This window comes from Melopsittacus undulatus, chromosome 6, assembly GCF_012275295.1.
Source record: "Melopsittacus undulatus isolate bMelUnd1 chromosome 6, bMelUnd1.mat.Z, whole genome shotgun sequence".
Taxonomy (NCBI): Eukaryota; Metazoa; Chordata; class Aves; order Psittaciformes; family Psittaculidae; genus Melopsittacus; species Melopsittacus undulatus.
In genome coordinates, this window is record NC_047532.1 from 14,227,192 (window position 1) to 14,247,340 (window position 20,149).

The 20,149-nt window shown below is 47.9% G+C and overlaps 2 protein-coding genes across 3 annotated transcripts; one reads left to right on the forward strand and one right to left on the reverse strand.

Annotated features, from left to right (window-relative positions):
- CYB5RL (cytochrome b5 reductase like) lies at window positions 1-18,646 on the forward strand. 2 transcript variants are annotated; one of them, XM_005151151.3, is made up of 9 exons: window positions 1-173; window positions 1,835-1,890; window positions 7,192-7,315; window positions 7,939-8,118; window positions 8,954-9,102; window positions 10,268-10,355; window positions 13,452-13,556; window positions 15,053-15,256; window positions 17,171-18,646. In XM_005151151.3, exons 1-9 carry the CDS (start codon window positions 51-53, stop codon window positions 17,372-17,374), a joined length of 1,233 nt encoding a protein of 410 aa, XP_005151208.2. In that variant the 5' UTR covers window positions 1-50; the 3' UTR covers window positions 17,375-18,646. The 2 variants fall into 2 exon arrangements, with proteins under 2 accessions (XP_005151208.2, XP_033919524.1); XM_034063633.1 differs by lacking the exons at window positions 1-173; window positions 1,835-1,890 and adding an exon at window positions 6,696-6,714 and having other exon boundaries at window positions 17,171-17,505.
- On the reverse strand, window positions 1,931-6,505 carry MRPL37 (mitochondrial ribosomal protein L37). The gene is made up of 7 exons (XM_034063631.1): window positions 6,111-6,505; window positions 5,682-5,865; window positions 5,044-5,159; window positions 4,388-4,573; window positions 4,011-4,168; window positions 3,321-3,524; window positions 1,931-2,154 (listed from the first exon to the last, which is right to left on the reverse strand). The coding sequence occupies exons 1-7, from the start codon at window positions 6,493-6,495 to the stop codon at window positions 2,077-2,079; spliced, it is 1,311 nt and encodes a 436-aa protein (XP_033919522.1). The 5' UTR covers window positions 6,496-6,505; the 3' UTR covers window positions 1,931-2,076.
- Window positions 18,647-20,149: the final 1,503 nt, after the last annotated feature.

The following is a 20,149-nucleotide window of genomic DNA, read 5'->3' on the forward strand; positions in this document are numbered from 1 at the left end:
GTGGTAGGGCTGCTGCCTGGTTCACAGACCTTGTACCTCTACCACAATGGATGAACCTGAGCATCCTTTTCATGTGCCAAGCCGGGAGGCCCACTCTGCCCTACTTCAGGTCTCCTCCTGGACCTTGGAATAGCTTACCAAGGGCAAGGATCTGCTCCTCCTTCCAGCAACATGTGAGTAACTGCTTCTTCCCTTATATGCCTGATCAACTGTGCCCTGTGCAAACCAGAACTGGGGGCTCATGTGCTTGTGTATGGTCCCCTCATCTCAAGTGGCTTCTTGATACTTTTTGTAACTCATTCCCTGCTGACTATCCCATGTCCTATTGCTTCTGACACTTCTCAAAACTGCCTTTGTTCTGCCTCCATCCATCTTTCCCTGTGCTCGTGCTTTGTCTCTGCTCAGCCTTGGAGACACCAGGACTCTGGCTTCACTTAGTTTCTCCTCTTCTCCAGCCTGTCTTAATAGAGATGTCTTTGTCAAAAGGCAAAAGCACCTAAAGGGACTTTGGCTGTTTCCCACGCAGACCATCTTCACAGATTCCCACATCCCTAGAAGCATAGGAGGTGTTTCATCTCCCTACACCCCCTCTCCACCACAGCCACTCTTCCATGAGGCTTCCTCAGTGAAGCCACCCTGCTCAGGAATGCTTATGTGTGGCTGGCTGCCTGACCGGGCTTCCCCCTTAAGAACCAGTAATGACCCAAAGCTGGAAGGGTGAGGGGATGTGAACAGCTCTTAGAGCTGTTCTGCAGGGTGTGTGTGACACAGCAGAGACAACAGCCTGAGAAACAAACACTGACCAGTCTCCACAGAGCACGAGTGTAATACAATATATACCTAAATAACTGGGTGCAAATTGGAGATTGGAGCAGGTTTAAAGTGATGAGCTGAATTAGGGAGCAAGCAGAATTAACGTGACTTAGGTCAATGCATTATTACACCTCCTTTGAGCCTTTTCCCCTGACGACTGAGGATGCTGTTAATTTAACTTGCAGCCGATGCACCCCAAATGACTTGAGTCCAAGTGGTGACCTTAGATGTGAGTAGTGAAAACCCTTGTTTTCTGAACCCTGCAGTAGAGCAGTCTGATGGATTGAGCCTGGAACACACAACTGGGGTGTTCCTCCAGATGGTCAGAGAAGATCACAAAGCACAGACCAGCCTCTGACACAAGATGCTGCGAAGTGAGATGAATTTCTTGGAAATATGCTCTTTCCACACCTTAAAATAGCACAGGCTGTCCTATTCCTTCCCATGTGCTGGAGGGTAGCGGTGCAGAACTGCAAAACATTCTACATTTGGCTGGAGCTAATTTAGCTTTCATTTTACAGCAAACCACACTAATCCCCCCCTTCTGAAAAAGAATAGGCTTCCTGCTCAGTTAACTCTGTGTGGCAGGAAGAAATTCTTCCCTTTGTACTTTTAGCAGCAAACACCAGCTACCAGGCACCAAAGTTTCACGCTACGTTCTACACCCCTTTCCCAAAATGGATAGATAGGGCTCTTCATCCAGGATTGGGGGATAAAAGAACCATGGTTCTATAGATCCAACAAAGCCATCTCACCGATTAAGTGCTTTGGGAACTAAGCGCAGGACAGCACGACACATCCCAAAGCAGCCAGGAGTAAAACAAAGTAAAAAACCAGGCGGAATGACAAAGGCTTGTGGCTCAGGCTCCCCCCTTGAAGCTTTGGAAGTCTCTTCCCCACACACTGCATTCAGAGGTACTCAAAGCAACCTCAAAAATAGGTTTGAGTCTGGCTCTGTGCAGCAGCACACTGAGAGCAGACCCTGCGCAGAGGAATAATGACTGGCTTATGTTCTTCCTAGGCAACGGTGGAAGAGTGCAGGAGGAGGCATTTGATGACTCTAACCCGAACCCAGAGGTGAGCCCCTAAAATGAAACGTTTTCCATGCACGATTTGGTTTAAAAAAAGGAAAGATTTACTTTCAGTAACGATGTAATTTATTTTAGAAAGCAAAATTAAGCCACCGTTCTTTAATTATGTGATGGTTCTGGCAAAGGGAAGCAGCAGGTACAGTTGGTGAAGTATTTTCATTGGAGCTGAATTTCACACAGTTCCATGCAGATACAGTGCCAGAAACTTCTTGAATGTGTCTGGCTGAAAGCCATATATTCCAGCGGGCCTCTGCAGAGAGAAAGGCACGGATGCTCAGTTTGCAGTGAAGTGATTAATGTAGACAAACAACGGCTTTAAACACGCTTGAGTAAGACTTCAGATGTGGTAGCTTCCAAACGGGTGCTCTCCCTCCCCAGATGGGTTTGTGTGTGGGGACTTCCATTGATACAAACCTCAGATGGCAAAACCTCTTTGCCCATTCAAGTGAAGACAGCCTCCCAGCATAACCAGGGCTGACAGCACTGTGCTCCATCTACTCTACAGTGAAGCTGACAGTTGCATGTAAGCACTTCCTTCATGAAAGCACGAGCTTATTTTAAACAAATCTATTATGAGATGGTAGATTACAGATGGGGCTATCTTCATGTAGCTCATATTAAGCTTGGCATGTGGCTTGCACACTATGTGGTACATCAGCACTACAAATACTCCCTGTCAGTAACACCTGCTTAAGAATGAGGCCAGTGCCTCTGTCATGTCCCTTCACCTGGTTTTAAACCTGTACAGCAGCTCTGTACCAGCTCTCAAAACTCCAGCAGAGGGAAGGGTAGGATTAATGGGCTGCATCAAAATGAGTGTGACCAGCAGCCTGAGAGAGGGGATTTGCCCCCTCTACTCTACTCTCCGGAGACCCCCACTGCAGTCCTGTATCGAGCTCTGGGACTCCCAGCACTAGAGGCATGTAGAGCTGCTCAAGCAACGAGGCCACGAAGATGCTGTGAAGGCTAGAGGAGCTCTGCTCTGGAGCCAGGCTGAGAGAGCTGGGCTGGGGCAGCCTGGACAAGAGAAGGCTCCTGAAGGGGAGACCTGAGAGCAGCTCCAGTGCCTAAAGGGGCTGCAGGAAACCTGGAGAGGGGCTTGGGACAAGGACCTGTAGGGACAGGACAAGGGGAATGGCTTTAACCTGCCAGAACAGGGGAGACTAAGCTGAGCTCTTAGGCAGAAGCTCTTCCCTGTGAGGATGCTGAGGTGCTGGCACAGGGTGCCCAGGGAAGCTGTGGCTGCCCCATCCCTGGCAGTGTTCAAGGCCAGGTTGGACACAGGGGCTTGGAGCAAGCTGCTCCAGTGGAAGGGGTCCCTGCCCGTGGCAGGGGTTGGAGCTGGGTGAGCTTTAAGGTTCCTCCCAACCCAAACCATTCTGTGATTTCCAGGACCATTTCCAAAGTTTTCCTTACCAGAACAACTCTCTTCTTGACTTCTGGAGTACACAGGGCAGTTTCATAGAGATTCTGGTCAGAGTCAATCCAGACCATATTTTTTATGCCATCACTAGAGACGAGGTCTGTTGTATTTAACTGGAACACCATGAACTGGAAGAGCTGGCCATCTGTGCCAATGCTTTGCACCACTACCGGCTGCTCCAAAACCTTGGGATCATTCTAGGAAAGAAGGGAGGGGGAAGAGAACATCGAAAAAGCCAGTTACTACAGAAATTGCAGGAGTACTTGCTGATTCTGCATCTTCCACTTGGTGTAAAGCCAACATTTTAATAAATGTATTGTTACCTTGCCCAGAAAATTACTCTAGTCAAGCAAGTTTTGAATGTAGATTCTGTATTTTAATCACAATTCCTCCCTCAGCCAGCAATGAAGCATCAATTTACATATACTGAGCTGTGGGATGGGGTGGAGTTTTACAGTTGAACTTGCTCCCTGGTTCCTACTCATTACCACTCCAGTGTGTGTTGCCTCGTGAACACACTGCTGAGCGATGGTTTTCTGGATCAGCGGACATCAGTACCTTAAGGTTAGAATTGGACCTCTGGATTTGAAAACTACTGGAACAAGCCACAGCAAGGGAATTTCATGACTCCACTAGAGAAAGAACACAGGCCCAGCAAGTCAGCAGCAGTCTCTGATACATACCCCATAAAGCAGCTTGGCCTTTGCCAGCGCATTGCCAAAAGCAAACATCAGCATCTTGGCACGAAGCTGTTCTGGTCTGAACCTCTTAGGATGAAGGCTGGCCGATTCCAGGAAGAACAGAGTGTGAGGGTAAGAGTATGGATAACCCTCTTTAAAACCTAAATGGCAGATAATCATGTCAGAAATGGCTCAGTAAGAGACTACACAGCCAACGTTTCCTCCCGTATCTTCAGGAACACCTAAGGCAATTTGCCATGATTTAAGTTCTTGGTTCCTGTGCCCGGCTCCTCATTCCCACACATTCCCTACCCATGGCTGTCTCCAGGTTAACCTGAACCCTAAGTCTGACAGAAAATTGTCATGATGGCTAGGTTTACCTGTGTCATTGAGCTCTTTGTATACAATCACTTCCTGAAGATCAATGGTAGGAGAGATGGGATGGAAGGTCTCCAGAACATGTTCTTCAGTGGCTAGTACCTCCTCCTTGGAGGCTACTGGTGGTATTGGGGCCATAGAGTTCGTAAGTATTCCATTCTGGCCACGGACCTGCAAGAGAATAGATTCTGCGGAGGAAATTAGGCTACATTGAAACACTGCTGAAATAAGATTAGGGAAAGGTGTATGCTTCCTTTTGGGCAGCAGCACTCCAGCAAGTTGCTGGTCTGCAAGGTTCACTCTCTCCCCCTCACCTCCAAACTCACCCTTCTTCTAAAATGTTAATTGCTGGTGTTAATTTCTGACCTAAACATACTTAGAGAAACAACAGCACAGATTCTGAGCACAGAAAAATAAGCAGCTCTACCACACTGGTTCTCTTCTCCCACCCTCTTGTTGACATTGCCTAACACCCAATGGACCTCCTCAGGGCGAGTAACCTGCCATCATCCAAGGCTGCCCTCGCTTACAGCACATTTAAACCCTGAAGGATTACTGGGTTCCATAAGTTGTTTAACTTTTCTCCGGTCTTAGAGCATTGTTACCCCTCTTACATTAATGCAAAGAGCTGAATGCTTCCACCACAGCAACAACTAACCTCTTTCCCATGTAGCTGCTATCCTGTACTTTTTAGCCAACATTTTCTTAGCCACAGAAGGATACTTTGCAGACATTAACCGACATATATGTATCAAGTCTTCAAACAGCACTGGGCTTTATAATGAGGAAGAGAAAAAAAGAGAGTTAGATAAACAAGGTGATCATAATAGTGGGCAGATGCTTCTGGGACATGAACGCTGCAACGTTACTGTATGTTAAATACGTAAGAGTGTAGCTTTCCAAACAGTCAACACAGACTTCAGATTAATATCACACACACCAGCCCTGTTCCAAGTTGGCAGAGGTAATGCTTACCATTAGCTATTTAAAAGCCTGACATTCTGCATCAGCTAGAAGTCGATTTTGAGTTGAAACACCTTGGCCTGAGAGAAGATTTAATACAGAGTGTGTGTTTACATCGGTTCTCCTGTCAACAGGCAGAACTGGGCTGAGATTTTTTGTTTGGTTGCTCTTGCTTTGTTTGTCCTACGAGTTGACCACTTGATACAAAGGGTCTAAAAGCTGTGTCTGATAAGCGAATCAACAGTAGATCTATGTATGATTTTCCTCTATAGTGTTAATGCTTGATGACTGGCTTATTCTAACAGCACATCTTCCCTATGGCTGTGGACTTACCAATAATGCTCTCTCTTGGGGGCAGTTTCTGTCGTGTTCCAGAGCCTTGCATGCCACACCGCATGCCTCACCTGCTCCTCGTGGTCCTCCAGCTGGTAAGCCGGGCTGTCAAGGATGCTCTGCACGGATGGAGGCAAACCTTCCACCAGCTTTGTCTTGGTGAGCCACTGTGCCTGCCGAACCCCTTCGAACACAACCCAAGAGAACCCGTGTTAAGGAGGCCCCTGGGTGGGCTGCAAACGTGGTTACTTCAGGAGACAGGCAGGCGATTCCCCGTGCATGCCTGACACACTATGGGAGCTGAAGCCTTGGCTGGTGGGGAAGGGCAAGTGCTTGAACACGCTGCGCGGCCCGGGGCAGCGCGCTAAGGGGCCCGGAGGGGGTGGCCTGGCCCGAGGAGGGCCGGGAGGAGGGCGGCCGGGCCGGTACCTTCCAGCATGCGGACGTTCTGGTGGTAGACGAAGCAGCTGCGGTCCTTACGGAGCGGCATGTCCTCGTAGCGCGGCCCCGGAGAGTGCCAGGGGTCGTGCCAGCCACGGTCCCAGTGCGGGAAGCGCGGCCGGGCCAGGCCGGGCATGAAGTGCTGCCGCCCCGCGTACGTGATGGTGTCCAGCTCCACCTGCTCCCGCACCGGCAGCCGCTCCACGGCCTGGGCCAGCACGTCCGGCGGCGGCCCACGGGTGGTCCACGGCGTGCGCGGCAGCGGCCCGCGGGGACGAGGCGGCTCCGCACGGGTGAGCACGCCGCGGGTCACAGCAGGGGTACTGCTGCCCTTCACCGCCCGCCTCAGCGCCATCGGCCCTGCCGCCGCCATCGGCCCTGCCGCCGCCATCCCGGCCCCGCACCGCCGCAGCCTCAGCGCCCGGCCGCCGCCATCTTGGTGCGCACGGCACGGCGGGAGCGCGGCGGGCGGGCTCCCCCCCACGGGGGTGATTGACGGCGGCGGAGGCCAATGGCGAACGGGTGCCCTGCGGCAAGGGAGGGTCGGCAAAGTGCGGGGCGGGGCGGCGGGCGAAGGTCAGGGGCCATGTTGGTAAGTCAGGGGGCGGGCAGAGGCTCCTCCTCTCCTGCGCGGGGGGGTGTAGTTGAGAGACGGGCCCTTGGAGGGCAGGGGATGGGGGTTCAGGGCCCTGTGTGCCTAGTGCTCCGTACCCCGCTCCGGGCAGGGTTGTGCTGTGCTGGGACCTAAGCCCTGGGCATGCTCCATAAGTGCTTGGAGCTCAGTAAACATGGCCAGTGCTGAGCATGGAGCTCTGGGCTCCATCCGCAGCCTGGTTCGGGTCTTGTCATGGGTGCTGAGGGCCCCGCACATGGCTCGGAGCCGGCGGCCGCTGAGGGAAGCAGGACCTGTGCCTGCTGGTTCTCTCCCCCTGTTAGAGTGAGCGTGTTTGTGTTGCAGCAGTGAAGGCCGGTTAATTAATTCACGTTGGAAATGGAGCTGCTCTAAGTGCTAAGTGGTCTCTCCTCACCCGTGGCTTTATAATTTCCTCTGGACCTCCTTTTGTTTCAGTGGTACGGGTACAAATGGACTGGGAGCATTGCTGAGCCAACTGCTGTGTGAAAACAGCCGAGTCCCGAGGTCACGGTTTGAGGAGCATCCGGTGGGAACAGCTTGCTCTGAAGCAAGGGCAGTGGTGAGGGATAAAGAGCGGTTTGGGCTGTACCTTAAAGATAACCTAGGTCCATGTCCATGCCACAGGCAGGGACGCTGCTTTCTTACATGGCTGTATTTAAAGCCAGGCTCAAATCTGCTCATAACCAAGTGTCAATTTGTTTACTTGTGTCTATTTGCCTCTAGGCTCCTGCCCTAAACCCCACTTCCAGCTCATTGCCCTTCTCTGTTTTAAAGCTGTGCTCTGTCCCAGTGGCCAGAGTTCCTTATCTGTTCCAATGGACCAAGCTGTGGACTTTTGAGATGCTTCTACTCTGGGTGAATGAGGCACTCTTTTGTAGGAAACCACCATAGCAGAACAAGCAGAAGTCAGTGTGTGCCTGATGCTGGAGCTGGGTGGGAAGCAGAGCCTGAGGTTGGGTGTGGGTGTGATGTCTGTCATTCCATCACTGGACAATGCAGAGGCAGTGAGTGCTGGAGCTAAAATGCAGCACTTCAAGGCACTACATAGGCTTGCAGGTTTTTCTGAGCCCCCTGAGGTAGCTTGAGAGAGATTTTCTCAGTCCTCCTCCATATAATGTTTGCTGATGAGCACGTGCTCCTCTTCATCGTGCTGGTTTTTGATGCAGGGCTTGTGTTTTGCAGACAATGAGTGGAAATGAGCAGGACTGGCTGGCTCTCAAACCCCGAGAACCTTCTCCATCCCAGTGCTGTGGCGGCGGCTGCAAACCCTGCATCTATGATGTGTACGAGAAGGAGCTTGCACAATGGGAGAGGGCCAAAGCAAAGCAAGACAAAAGCCTTCTCGTGGAAAAGAAGGAGCAGGTCAATTTCTCTTTGTCACATCCTAGAGCCTGTGCTTTGATGGTACTTGTTAGGGTGTGGGGTTGTGGTGAGGGATGCAGCAGTAGATTAAAGCAGCTCCTTAAGAGAAGGCTGTAAATGCAATTCCCCAAACTCTGCTTCACAGCCACCCTTCCCCCTTGCCTGCTCTCTCCGTGCTGTAATGTGATTTTCCAAGTGTCGAGTTCGCCCTGGTGTCGCGTTACAGCCCTGGGTCTGCAGCTTCCCCTGTCCGACCCAGCTCTGTTCTCCTGACCTCTCTCATCTTTGCCTCATTTTAAGACTCGCATTTTGAGAATGAAAAGAAAGCAGCGTGTGTGTGGTGGAGTATTTGCCTTCACCGTGTAGTGTTATTTTGTCGGTGCCCTTTTACCTAGCATCACCTACGCTGGGTCAAGCAAAAACGATCAGTGTTGAAAGAGCTGACACTATTTCCGGCTCACAGTGGTCACTTCGGCTTCAAAGTTGGCCCCAAAGCAGCGCTCAGCTCTTTTAGCAGTATTGTTTCTGTTCCCAAACAGGAGAGGATTGCAGTGAGTCAGAATAGGATGACCTTGCTGTAAGGTGTAAAAAATGTACTTTAAAAAGAAGGGGGAGGGGAGGGAGAAAATGCAAGATCCCAAAGTGCATACTGCAGAACATGATAATGAATCAGCAGAGAGCTGAGATTTGCTCTGGGCCCCGGCATTTAATACACATTCCTCAGGAATCCTGAGTATCTCCAGCACTAAATGAGCACACACGTTTGCTTCCAAAGAAAAATGAAATAATAAAAGACACCATCTAACCGAGTAATTATTTATTGTTGTTCTTGCAGAGCAATAATTCAGAGCTGAATCCAGATACATTTACTGCATTCAGCATAAGCTCGGTGGAGCAGCTAACAGAGGACACCTACCAGTACAGATTTGAATTACCGGGAAATAGCAGCCTGTGCTTGAGTTTAGGACAACATATCGTGTTAAGGTATTGTTCTCTGTGCTAGTTAAACAGTCTGCATTATGTAACCTAACACAGAGCTTTTTGTGAGTAGACAAAGGCTTCATAGCAGGCAAATCATGATTTCTATACCTCCACAATGACACAGATGAAAGAACTCGTGAGCTCACTAGCTCTGCTAATTTTATGGTAAAAGCCATTCCAAAGCTGTAGTTTTCTTCAGCATTATCCTTGCCTCAGTGGGCCAGAAAGAACTAGGTGTGATTAAGAAAATCCATTTGCAGGAAGAAAGACTCAAAGAATAGGTGTTACAACAGATGATTTGCTCCGGCGTGTTGGAATGAAGACAATGAGCTGCACTCACCCCACAGCTTGGTATTTGAGGCCCTGTATCTTGGGGTAACTCAGCACCCAGGATGTATCTCAGCATCCAGGCATTTCCTGACTGATTTCTAGCAAAACAACTCTCCTGTGTAGTTCATTGCTTGCCAGAAAGGGGCCACTTGGGAAGAGTTTTTGTCTCTCTCAGCCATCTGTGGTGAGCACTGCCAGATAGGAAAAGTCATATTATGATGCCATTGATCTGTATCTGTTGACGTTATTCGTACATTAACAGCGGATGTATGCAGCTGGCTGGTGCTGAAAGAACACGCTTCTCCCCTCAGTTATCCCTCATAGTGCAGCAGAGGAAAAGCTTTGGTCACTTCAATCAATTACCCTGGCCAGTAGTAAAGAGCAGGGTGGATATATTCTATGAGAAGAGAAGACTTACAGGAAAATATGGTGTATATTGGTAGGACCTCAGGTCAAGGCTATGCCCTGGCTTTTCTTCCTTAATTACCAGATGCTCTCTGAGCATAGACAGTCCAAAAGTCATAGCAGACTTACCTGTGAAGACATTCAATATTCAGCGTGTCCCTGTTGTCACTCTTGCATGTTTGGCTCAAAAGCCTTGCAGTGCTGTGTCCAAGAGCTGAATGTGAGATACTGCTGGGGAAAACAAAAGATGCATTTAACCTTTATGTTTCCCCTGGATTTGTACCTCTGGAAGCAAAATGTGTCGCATCTGTGCACAGGCTGGGCTGCTGGGAAGAGAACCTGCTGCCTCCTTGTCTCCCCAGAGATCTGCAGAAGTTTGGTAACACTAGTCAATGACTCCAGTCATGGTGGGTTCCTGTGTTTCTCTTCTCAGAGGAGCGGTGAATGGTTTGGAGGTGCAGCGAGCCTATACCCCAATTAGCCCAGGGAATGCTGAAGGTTACTTTGAAGTTTTAATCAAAGTAAGTAAGCCTGTACAACATGGATTAGAGTCTAAGGTGCTGGGAACAGTGTTTTCTTTAGGCACTTCAAGTGAGGCTCTCCCAAATCCCCCATGGACTTCTGTGTTGTTTTGAAGCAGTTGTGCTTTACTGATAAAAACTGCAGGTTTTCCCACAAAACTCAAAGCAGAGGAAGGTGACACACAAACAAGTGTTTTGCAGCATAAGCCCTGTTAAAGCACTTGGGAGAGCCTCTTGGGAGTGCTGCAGTTGCCAATGTGGAAAGAAGTGTCCATTCTGCTTCCCTGACTTCATTTTGCCTTTCCAATGTGTCTTTGAAATTGCACCCACTTGTCAGCCCCATTGAATCACTGATTTTGGGAAGTCCCAGCCCTTTGCCCTCTGCCCCTGAGTTTTACTTTAAGAACACTCCTCAGAAGTTAATTTTGGTTAAAAATGTAGACAGACAGCAGGCAGTAGTTTCTGGTTTGCAGGAAGGGTTCTGGAGCTGCCTGCAGTCAGGGAGGGTCTCCATGGCCCACAGGGCAGAGGTGGCGTCAGGGTGGATGGGATGGCAGAGCCCCATTTTGGACAAGTGTCTTGACCGTTCTGGAGGCCACCACAAGATGCTGGTTGAGTTCAAAAGGATTTTATGGGAGAACTCGGCTGGACATTAGTCTGGATAAAGTCTGCAGGGCTCTCAGAAGTGATTACTTTGTGTTGGAAACATCCAATTGAAGAACACTTTCCCAGTCCTGTGTTTGTGTGTCAGTAGTGATTCCTCAGGACAGGCACAGGCTTCAGTATAGGTACGAAATTCAAACTGCTGGGTATCCCAAGTGGTTTGCAGGGAATGGCCACTTGTCCCCTGCATGTCTTCCAGGATTTCATGTTTTGGGGGGGCTATTATGCATTGTACATTGGCGCATAAATGCTGTTCTTTACAAAACCCTTCAGCTTCTATAGGACACCATTCTTGTGGCAATTGGTGTGTGGTAGGGAAGTGTTGCATTTGAGTTGGATTAATAGGATACGTTCACAGGATGACTGTGAAATTTCACATATACTTGCTTATTACTCACAGGTTTTGCATTTCAATAATAATAGTAATGATTGTAATGATACCTTTCCTTTATATAGAACCTTTCATCCCAAAGGGAGCTATAGTTACTCTCTGGCAGTGACAAAAAAGGTTGGTAACACCCAGTGTAAAGCAGCCATTTGTATAACTCATTCTGTAGGTTGTGGTATATTTCACACTATTCAGGCAATTTTGGAAAGTACTATATTATTATTATTACTCTGCAATCCAAGCACTGTTCAAATCCCTCTGTCTCCTGTTATTACAGCACTGCATTTGTGATACTACAGTTAAGAGTGAGGGAGTTGCCATTTACAGAGCATAACCCTCTTTTTGAGTGATTTTATAATGTTAGGGTTTTTCTCCATGTAAAACTGGGTGTAGAAGTTTCCCCCCAGGACATAATTATTTCTTTTTGTTTAGAAAAAAGATGCTTTTAAACCCACTCAATCACTTCTCACTTCAATTTTTTGGGAATAATTTGGGAGAAAGAAGGATTGGTTTGGTTTCCATTACCCTGGTCAGTTGGGAATAGGCAATAAGTGGGGCTGATTTCTGCTTTTACCTTGGGTTTTCATATATATTTGAAGAAGATCAATCTAAAATATTTCTTTGATGCAGCTGCACACTCTTGGTGTGAGACTTAGTACCTGTCCAGAGCCCTCTGAACAGAAATGTTTCTGATAGTAACTCAGAGCCTGGATGTATGTTATGCATTTACCTTTTGAATGTAACAGCTGGTGCTAATAGTTGTTAGTACTTCACGTATCTTGTATAAATGAGGTTGTTAGGAGGGGAGGAGCATCTCTGTTCTTTATTAGCTAACGCTGCTTGCAAGCACAAGCACACGCTTGCTCATTCGCTCACTTTTTAACTGCTTTGTGGTTGACCGATTTTGTTTGCCTGCAGTGCAGCTTGGTGGCCAGCCAAGGCCCTGGGGTGTGGAGCTGGGCTTCTCTCCAACGTGCATGCAGAAAAATACCCCAAAATATGCTGCTTTTGTATAGGCTGGAGTCTTTGAAGGCTCATATCACATACCATCTCTTCACCTCGGGCTGTGTTGCTCTTCCTCAGACTTATCAGTGGCATCACCTCTGTGCGAGACCAGTTGTCTGCTGTTGGGCTTATCTGCTCTTGCTGTTTGCACCAGCCCTTGTTCTCCAGCCAGATCCCGTAGACTGTGGCCATTCTTTTGCTCATGTTTGCTGTCATTAACCATAAAGTGATCTTACATACAGCACATAGATAGACATATAGCACATAGCTACAAGAGTGCTTGTAGAATGAAGAGCCTTTCATTTTCCAGCCTCTCCTTGCTTCTCTGTTCCTAGCAAGCACAACCCTTTCTCATCAGTCATGACTGAGGTTGGCATTCCTGCGGGCAAAAGCTCAGATAATACTGTTTGTACCTCACAGAAAGGAAGGCCTTTTTTTTGCTAATATTTTTCTTCCATGAGGCCCACATTAACATCCCTTGTTTTTGACAATGTGTAGGCATCCCTTAGCATCCACATGATCTCTTCTGAAAATGGGAGTTTTATAAATGAGAAACCTGACTTTGGGGCACTAATTGTATCAACACAGCATCTGAGAGACTGAAATAAAGCAAGAGCTATGCAGTGTTTATATAACTAACAGTATCCAGAGGGCATTTCCAGACCCCATACTCTGAGATTTGGAGAACACTTGAAGGCTTGGACTGTGCTTTGCATTCAAGACACTCTTCTTGTGCTTTGTAAGCAAGAACTCTGATAAGCTTTTTCCAGTTTTGGAAATTCAGGCTGCATGAGAGTGGTTTGTGTTTATATTATAGTCAAGCTGGAATGGATCCAATATGATTTAATTTAAATGTCTTTGTTTTGGGTATAACTTTGAGTTATTTTTCAAACAGAAATGATCTTTCTTTCTTAAACCCGTACAATGTTTTTTTGTCCCCTTCTTGTTTAAATGTAGATAACTTTATAATTGACTTTAAGCTGGGAAACTTTCCAGCAGAGTATAATTATTCTTTTCTTTTGTACAATGCTTTTTATTAGTGCTATGAAGCTGGGCTAATGTCACAATACATAAAAACGTGGAAAAAAGGAGACATGGTCTTTTGGCGTGGGCCATTTGGAGGGTTCCCATATCGACCTAATAAGGTTAGTTCCCTAAGAGACAGAGGATGTGGCAGCTAGCTTTGTTTAATACTCTAAGGGGAAGACATCAATTTGATTACTGTTTTCATGATTATTTTAGGGACTTCCTGGGTTACTATAGAGTGCTACAGCATTAGCAGTCAGTTGGAGAAAGTACACCTCATTGAACTGCAGAATATTTAAGAAGGAAGAAGAGAGGGAGGTGGACGGGAGGCTGGAAGACATTAGCATCTGTTCATCACTTGTATTAGAAGCTCCTGATGTGTTTAACAAAGAGAGATTACTTTGCACCAGCCAGGAGTGCAGATGGGTTTTGCCTTGTTTGAACTGCGTTGCTGGTTTGTGACTGAGCACAAGCGAAGGGGAAGTGTTGATCTTTTTCTGTCCTGGGTATTCCCTGAACTGTAGCAGCTCCAGTGAAGTGTCACGTCAAGCAGCCGCTCTGCAAGTGTTGATCCCAGCCTGATACTAGGCTCCCTGCAAAGAGAGGCAGATCCAGTTTCAGGGGAAGGGTTCTCACACATACTAATTCAGTTAGTTAATTATAACCTTTCAAATGAGGAGCAGAATTAAAATGCTGGTCATTAAGATCCCAAAGCCTAGAGTTTTCTTCCCCTCCCTCCAACAAAATAAGACTATAAAATCCCAGTGGCCAAGCTCCATGCATAGCAAGTGTGTTCTGCTTCCTGAAATACTCTCCTTGCTGGTTTAGGCTACTGTTTCCTTCTTCTTAAAAGCTTCCAGATAGTAATATGGGACAGAACATGTCATTGGTCATACCCTCAAAAGTGTCTGTGTTCAGGGGCTGTCTGAATGATGTGGGTCCAGGCAGCTTGCAAAGCACCTGACTGATCTTTGAAACAACTTGCTGTAGAAAGAGGGGCTTAAGTCCCAGTTCTGGCATTGATAGACTGGCTGGCAGTGGGGGAAAGTTCTGGAAATCTTATGTCCTCCTACACAGAGCACTTTCCTGCCTGAACATCCCTATCCTGAGTAGAGTGAATGTCCCTACTTGTGGGTGGGAAGCACTATGTGCTGCTGGTAGCTCTATGAGAAAAGTGAGATAATGCACTAGGAAGATACATGGATCAGGATGGAGAAGAAACCGTTTCCTCCAGAGAACATTCAGGATTGTACTTTGTAGCATCCGAGATAAACACCGGGAGCGTTTCCAGTGGGAAAACGGTGCATAGTGGGTCAGCAAAGTGTAGTGTAGACTTGAAACTGAACAATAATTGAAATCGAGGCTAAAGTTAGGATAAAATATTATACTTGGGTAAAATCCAGTTTTGTTAGGTTGGATACATGGACACTGGAAGAGCTATCTGTAATCCTTTGTGGAAAAATCCATTCTCAGATTTGAATTTACCAGTTCACGACCTTCTGATGTGTTCTTTCTTAAGGGAACCTTTACCAGTGCAGCAGCAGGAGGAGCTGACCATGAGCACATCCATTTCCAGTCACTACAGCTCATCCACAATTCTCTGTTCTGTTGTTAGCATGGAGAACTCCTCATGCTGGCATCTGGTACTGGTCTTGCACCGATGCTTCCCATCCTCCAGTCCATAACAGACGATGAAGAGGATGAAACCTTCGTAACTCTTGTTTGCTGCTTCCCTACCTTTGACAAAATTTATTTGAAACCTCTCCTCCAGGATCTGGCTCGATACTGGAACATCAGAATATTGTATGTCCTAAGCCAGGTAAGTAAATGGCTATGAAGCATGGTTGTGTGAGGGCGCTCCGTGCTGGATGAGCCTCTGCTTCCTCTGCTTTTCCATGAGCATGATCTTCATTCTTTCCCAGTCATTGAGGCTATTTTGTGATCCAGTAGCCGCTGTTCTTAAATCTGGTACATGTTCTCACACTGCTGCTAGTCTGGAGAGTTTTGGGAAGTGACCACTGGTCATTGCTTGTCCCTCTTTACCTCCTTGCTCTGTTGCTGCTCTGTTGGGACAAATCCACTGATTCATAGTCACTGCTGATTATTTTCCCCCACTTCAGATGGTTGTTGCTGCACCTAAATTTGTGCAAAGAAAACTTGATTCTGGGATACCCACAGCAAATAAACTATTTCTTCTTTCCCAGTACCGGTGCCTTAATCTGTCCTTGTTCTCCATTCACTGCTCATGGCTAGAGCTCTCTTCTAGTATGTTAGCACCGATTTCCCAGCAATTATTTCTCCCAGCTGACCCATTCTTAAACTTCTTAAAGTTGTTTCTCCCTCTGTAGAATTCTTTTTCCCCTGCCAAATCCATGGGATGAGGGCATACCCTCTCGGTGGTCTTACATTTTGAGCAGTCTTTTTCATTTCCATTTGGTCCCAAAGTTGCCTGTGTTCTGCATGGATTTGGTGGTTAAAAATGACTTCCCTCAGAGCTGAGGATTCATTGCAAGGAGGGTATAGAAAGAATTATTTATGCTAAGGGAACGAATCCCATTGCATTTTTAGTCTCTCAGATGAATCATGTTTTGTATCTCTGATAGTGGATGTGTCTCATACATTATGTTCCACATATGGCCTCAGCAAGCTGAGATTTGGTATAGGGAAAAGTACTTGTGACTTAGGCACCTCCTCAGCTGCTCTCTGGGAGGTAATTGTCTCTGGTGACATAGCTTAAATACCCTTTGCAGGACAGGGCTGTTTCAAGAGCATGAAGAGGTCTTGAAATTCAATCAGTGAAGGGCAAGAAACCTGCCTGACCCCTGTCAACACTGTCTGACCTGTGTGTACATCTCTCCTTTTTTCTCTTCTCTTAGCAGGTTTGTTACAGTCCAACACTGACTCATGCATCCTCCCTTTTAGTATGATGCGTCTGTCTGTCTCGGTATTTCACTCTGCTGCCTGTCACCACCACATCTGAGCACCTTCTGCTTCTAGTTAATAGGAGTAGGGGAGTCCCTGATGGATGTAACATTTCTCATGGGATCAGGGCTGGTTTCTTTCAGTTTTGGTCAAGGGAGATGGGACTGAAAGAGACTTGGGAATGGGAGAGGCAATAGAGAGGAATAGAGTTGGGATTTAGGACTGGGGAATAGAAGAGGTGCACTGGGAAGTGATTCTCAAAGGAGAAGGTTCTACAGCAATTATTAGTGATAGAAATCTGGAGACGGACTTCTTACAAGGGCACATAGTGATAGGACAAGGGGGAAATAAACTAGAAAAGACTGAGATGAGCTCTTAGGCAGAAGCTCTTCCCTGTGAGGGTGCTGAGGTGCTGGCACAGGGTGCCCAGAGAAGCTGTGGCTGCCCCATCCCTGGCAGTGTTCAAGGCCAGGTTGGACACAGGGGCTTGGAGCAAGCTGCTCCAGTGGAAGGTGTCCCTGCCTGTGACAGGGGTTGGAGCTGGAGGAGCTTTAAGGTTCCTCCCAGGTCAAACCATTCTGTGATTCCATGATAGCTACACTCTGGTTTTGTGCAGTTCCCTCTGAGTGAGTGGCCAAGTACTTCAGCAAGGGTTTGACCTGGGCTTTGGAAGAGGAATGCAGCTCTTAGGAAGAGTCAGTTCTACCCAGAGACTGTCCTGTGCAGCAGTCTGAGGGAAGGAGGGAGGTTGGCTGTAAGCAGTTAGTTGTCCTTTTTAACATGACACACTGTAAAACTTTTGTCTTTTCAGGAAACTTCCCTGGAAAAACTTCCTTGGAGCTATCAGGAAAACACATACACTGGTCGTCTCGATGAAGGCTTGATGAAGACTGTAATAAATTCCTGCAGAAGAAGGCCATTTGTATTAATCTGTGGCTCTTCTGCATTCAATGAAGATATGAGTAGATATCTTAAAGCTGCAGGAATTGAAGAAGATTCGTGTTTTGTCTTCTAGCAGGATATTCCTGACCTGAGGAACCGTAGGCTGAGCCTTGCGCGTCCTGGTTTCTCTGCAGGCATTGCACAAAATTGGTTGTCTTGATAGACTGAGTTCCTTGTGCCTATACTTACAGAGGCCTTTGCCTCCGTTATGATTCTCACTCTTGAGTGTTTTAAGGAATGGGTGCCATTCCAGAGTGGCTGCTATGTGCCACCCACACCTCAGGGAGCAAGATGATAATGATAATGGAAGCCTTCGTATGCGATTGCAGGAGGGGGATCTCCTAAGGGCACTAAAGGTATCCAAATACAGAGCTCTGCTGTAACATGAAGATCAGTGAGTTGCTTTGCAGTCTGTGTTAGTCTGCAGTAGTATTGTGCCCTGTTAGGTGTCCAGGGGAGAGGCTTAATCCTCAGGGAGAAGACTGCCTGGCCAAGGACTTTGGAGTCGTTGGGATTCATTTCAGTTGTGTCATTAGCTTGCTGGGTGATGGCAGGCGAGTCACTTCCACCTCTCTGTGCTTCAGTTGCCCTGTTACACACTAATACAGAGAAGGAGGCACTGACCTTCTGTGGAAAAAGCCTTTCCAGCCTGCTTTACCTACCCTGGTCCCTAACGCTTGAAATGCTGCCTGGGGAGAGAAAGAGCATGTCCTAAAACCGAGAGAAAGCATCCAGGATGTAGCTGCTATCTGCCAGCAAGGATGCTTGTTTGCTTTCTGTGTCCCCCAAGTGTTGTATCGTAGCTCTGGTTCATTAAATTGAACCTCTTTCCAAATAAACAGCTGTTTCTGTTTCTCACAGGGCTCGCTCAGGTGCCCAAGGCAGTGCTATAGGCATACAAGAACACAACCTGAGGAGTGAAAGCTTCACGGGCCTCCGCCTGGGTGCTCCCCATGGGTCAGGGCGCAGAGCCAAGGACTGCCCTGGGGATGGCAGCCCTGGCACAGCACCAGCCTGTGTGCCCCAGCCCCTTCTGCTTGAGCCTGAGGTGCTGCCCTCTTTCCTCTGAGATACCCTCTTTCTGCTCTCTTAGACCCCTGTTTTTACTAACTATGCCTGGAAATACAGCCTTTCTACACACCTTTGTGGTTTTCTATTCATTCCCAGTTCATCCTGTGCTGGGGTTGCCCAGGCTGTGACAGATGATGCCATGTTACCGTTCATGCCTATTTTTCATCTGTATCAAATAGTACACCTTACACAAAGGAGATGTAGTTGAAGAGTTACTCAAAAGAAGCAATATGCACTAAAATGGTGGCTCTGATTCTCATGCTGGGAGGAACCATCGGTTCCCCTTGCAGCAGTGAGATTTGTCTCCAGTTACCAACTGCTTGGACTTAATCCAGTGTAACTGCAGCTTTTTTATGTTAACTTCATCAGAGCGAGAGCTGACAGGAAAGCCAAAACAGGGTTCTGCAGAGAAATCCAGGGGAGTTCTCCAGGGTGGATTCAGAGCAAGCTCTTTCTTCCCACCCAAACCCATGCTTCAGCTGCTGTTCGCCACTGTGCAGTGAAGGTGCTTCTGCACAGCGTGGGGCTGGAATAAGGAGTTGCTTTATCCTTATCCTCCCTGCTTTAGCCTTAGCTAGGAGCACAGATATGTCCCTTGGATATTATATTCTCTGAAAACCTTCTTTACCTCTTGCTTTAAATATTCTGCCTTTTTGAGGCTTTGCTAAAAATCCCTTTTGCACAGGCCTGAGGTATAACTTCACGCTCGCTTCGGGGAAAGCGACGACTTTGTGTGTGAAAGCTGGGCCTGTTCCTTTAAACACAACCCCAATATGTCTGGGTATTTCAGCACATATGGGCCAGGATGGATAAACCCTCCCCAGCTGGTGTGGCCGTTCTGCCGCGAAGCCTCCTGTCTTTGTTCCTGGCTACAAGGGAGGGTGGTGAGAGACGGAGCAAGCTGTGAGTGCTGCGGGTTGCGATCCTGCAGAGGCAGGCTGCGGGCGGAGCGGGAGGAGGTGATGCGTGCCGCGCCGGAGGGGACGGGGGCTCTGCCACACGTTCTCCATGGGGAGACGATGCCTTTGGAAGTATGAACTCGGAGGGGCCTTTAAACCGCCCCTAGGCACTTTGGGCTTTGTTTTCCACCCTGCTCTCCCTTCCCCCTCCTGCCTTTTGTCATTCCCCAGGCTGGAGTCCTCTCTTCCAACTGGGGACAGCCCCTTTTAGAGGCTTGCATGGTGCTCCTGCAAAGGCAGAGATGTGGAATGGAAAAGCTCCCGGGTAGGATTTTCCCTACAGAGGGAGGATGAGAGGTTTGCATCCTTTGGAACCTGGGAACTACCCTGCGGTGGCAGTTTCACAGGGAATGATGTGATGCTGTCCATTATGTGGGATCTCTGGAGCTGCGTGAGCTCCCTGCAGTGGCTGGTGGGACAGGGGTGCTGGTAGGGTGCCCCTGTGCTCTGGCTCCCCCAGGAAGCCCCCACCACCCTTGCAGCGCTTTGCTGGGGAGAGGGCTTTCCCTTCGCTTCCTTTCTTCTTCCCCATGTGCAGCCTAAATACTTTCTTAATTTCATCTCATTATTTCCTGCCTAAATAATTCCTGTTTCTCCTGGGGACCGTATTTAAACCTTTGATCTTCTCTGAAGTCTCGCAGTCCTCAGCACATCCTTTCTATTTAAATGAATCAAATGCCTTTTTCACTCATGATTTATAAATCTGCCCACAGAGGAACAGAGGCAACACACCTTGAAATCACCCACTTTGGCTGGGACCAAAGCACCCTGGGCTGACCCAGAGCACCTCTGACCTCCATGCCGGCCTCCTCTGCCTG

Coding starts and splice junctions, on each gene's coding strand:
- MRPL37 (XM_034063631.1), bottom strand. CDS start 6,495: ATGGCGGCGGCAGGGCCGATGGCGCTGAGGCGGGCGGTGAAGGGCAGC. Junction 4,574..5,043: donor AGCAGCTACATGGGAAAGAG/GTTAGTTGTTGC, acceptor TTTCCTCCGCAG/AATCTATTCTCTTGCAGGTC. Junction 4,169..4,387: donor CAAAGAGCTCAATGACACAG/GTAAACCTAGCC, acceptor TCTGCCATTTAG/GTTTTAAAGAGGGTTATCCA.
- CYB5RL (XM_005151151.3), top strand. CDS start 51: ATGAACCTGAGCATCCTTTTCATGTGCCAAGCCGGGAGGCCCACTCTG. Junction 7,316..7,938: donor GCTCTGAAGCAAGGGCAGTG/GTGAGGGATAAA, acceptor TGTGTTTTGCAG/ACAATGAGTGGAAATGAGCA. Junction 13,557..15,052: donor TCCCATATCGACCTAATAAG/GTTAGTTCCCTA, acceptor TTCTGTTGTTAG/CATGGAGAACTCCTCATGCT.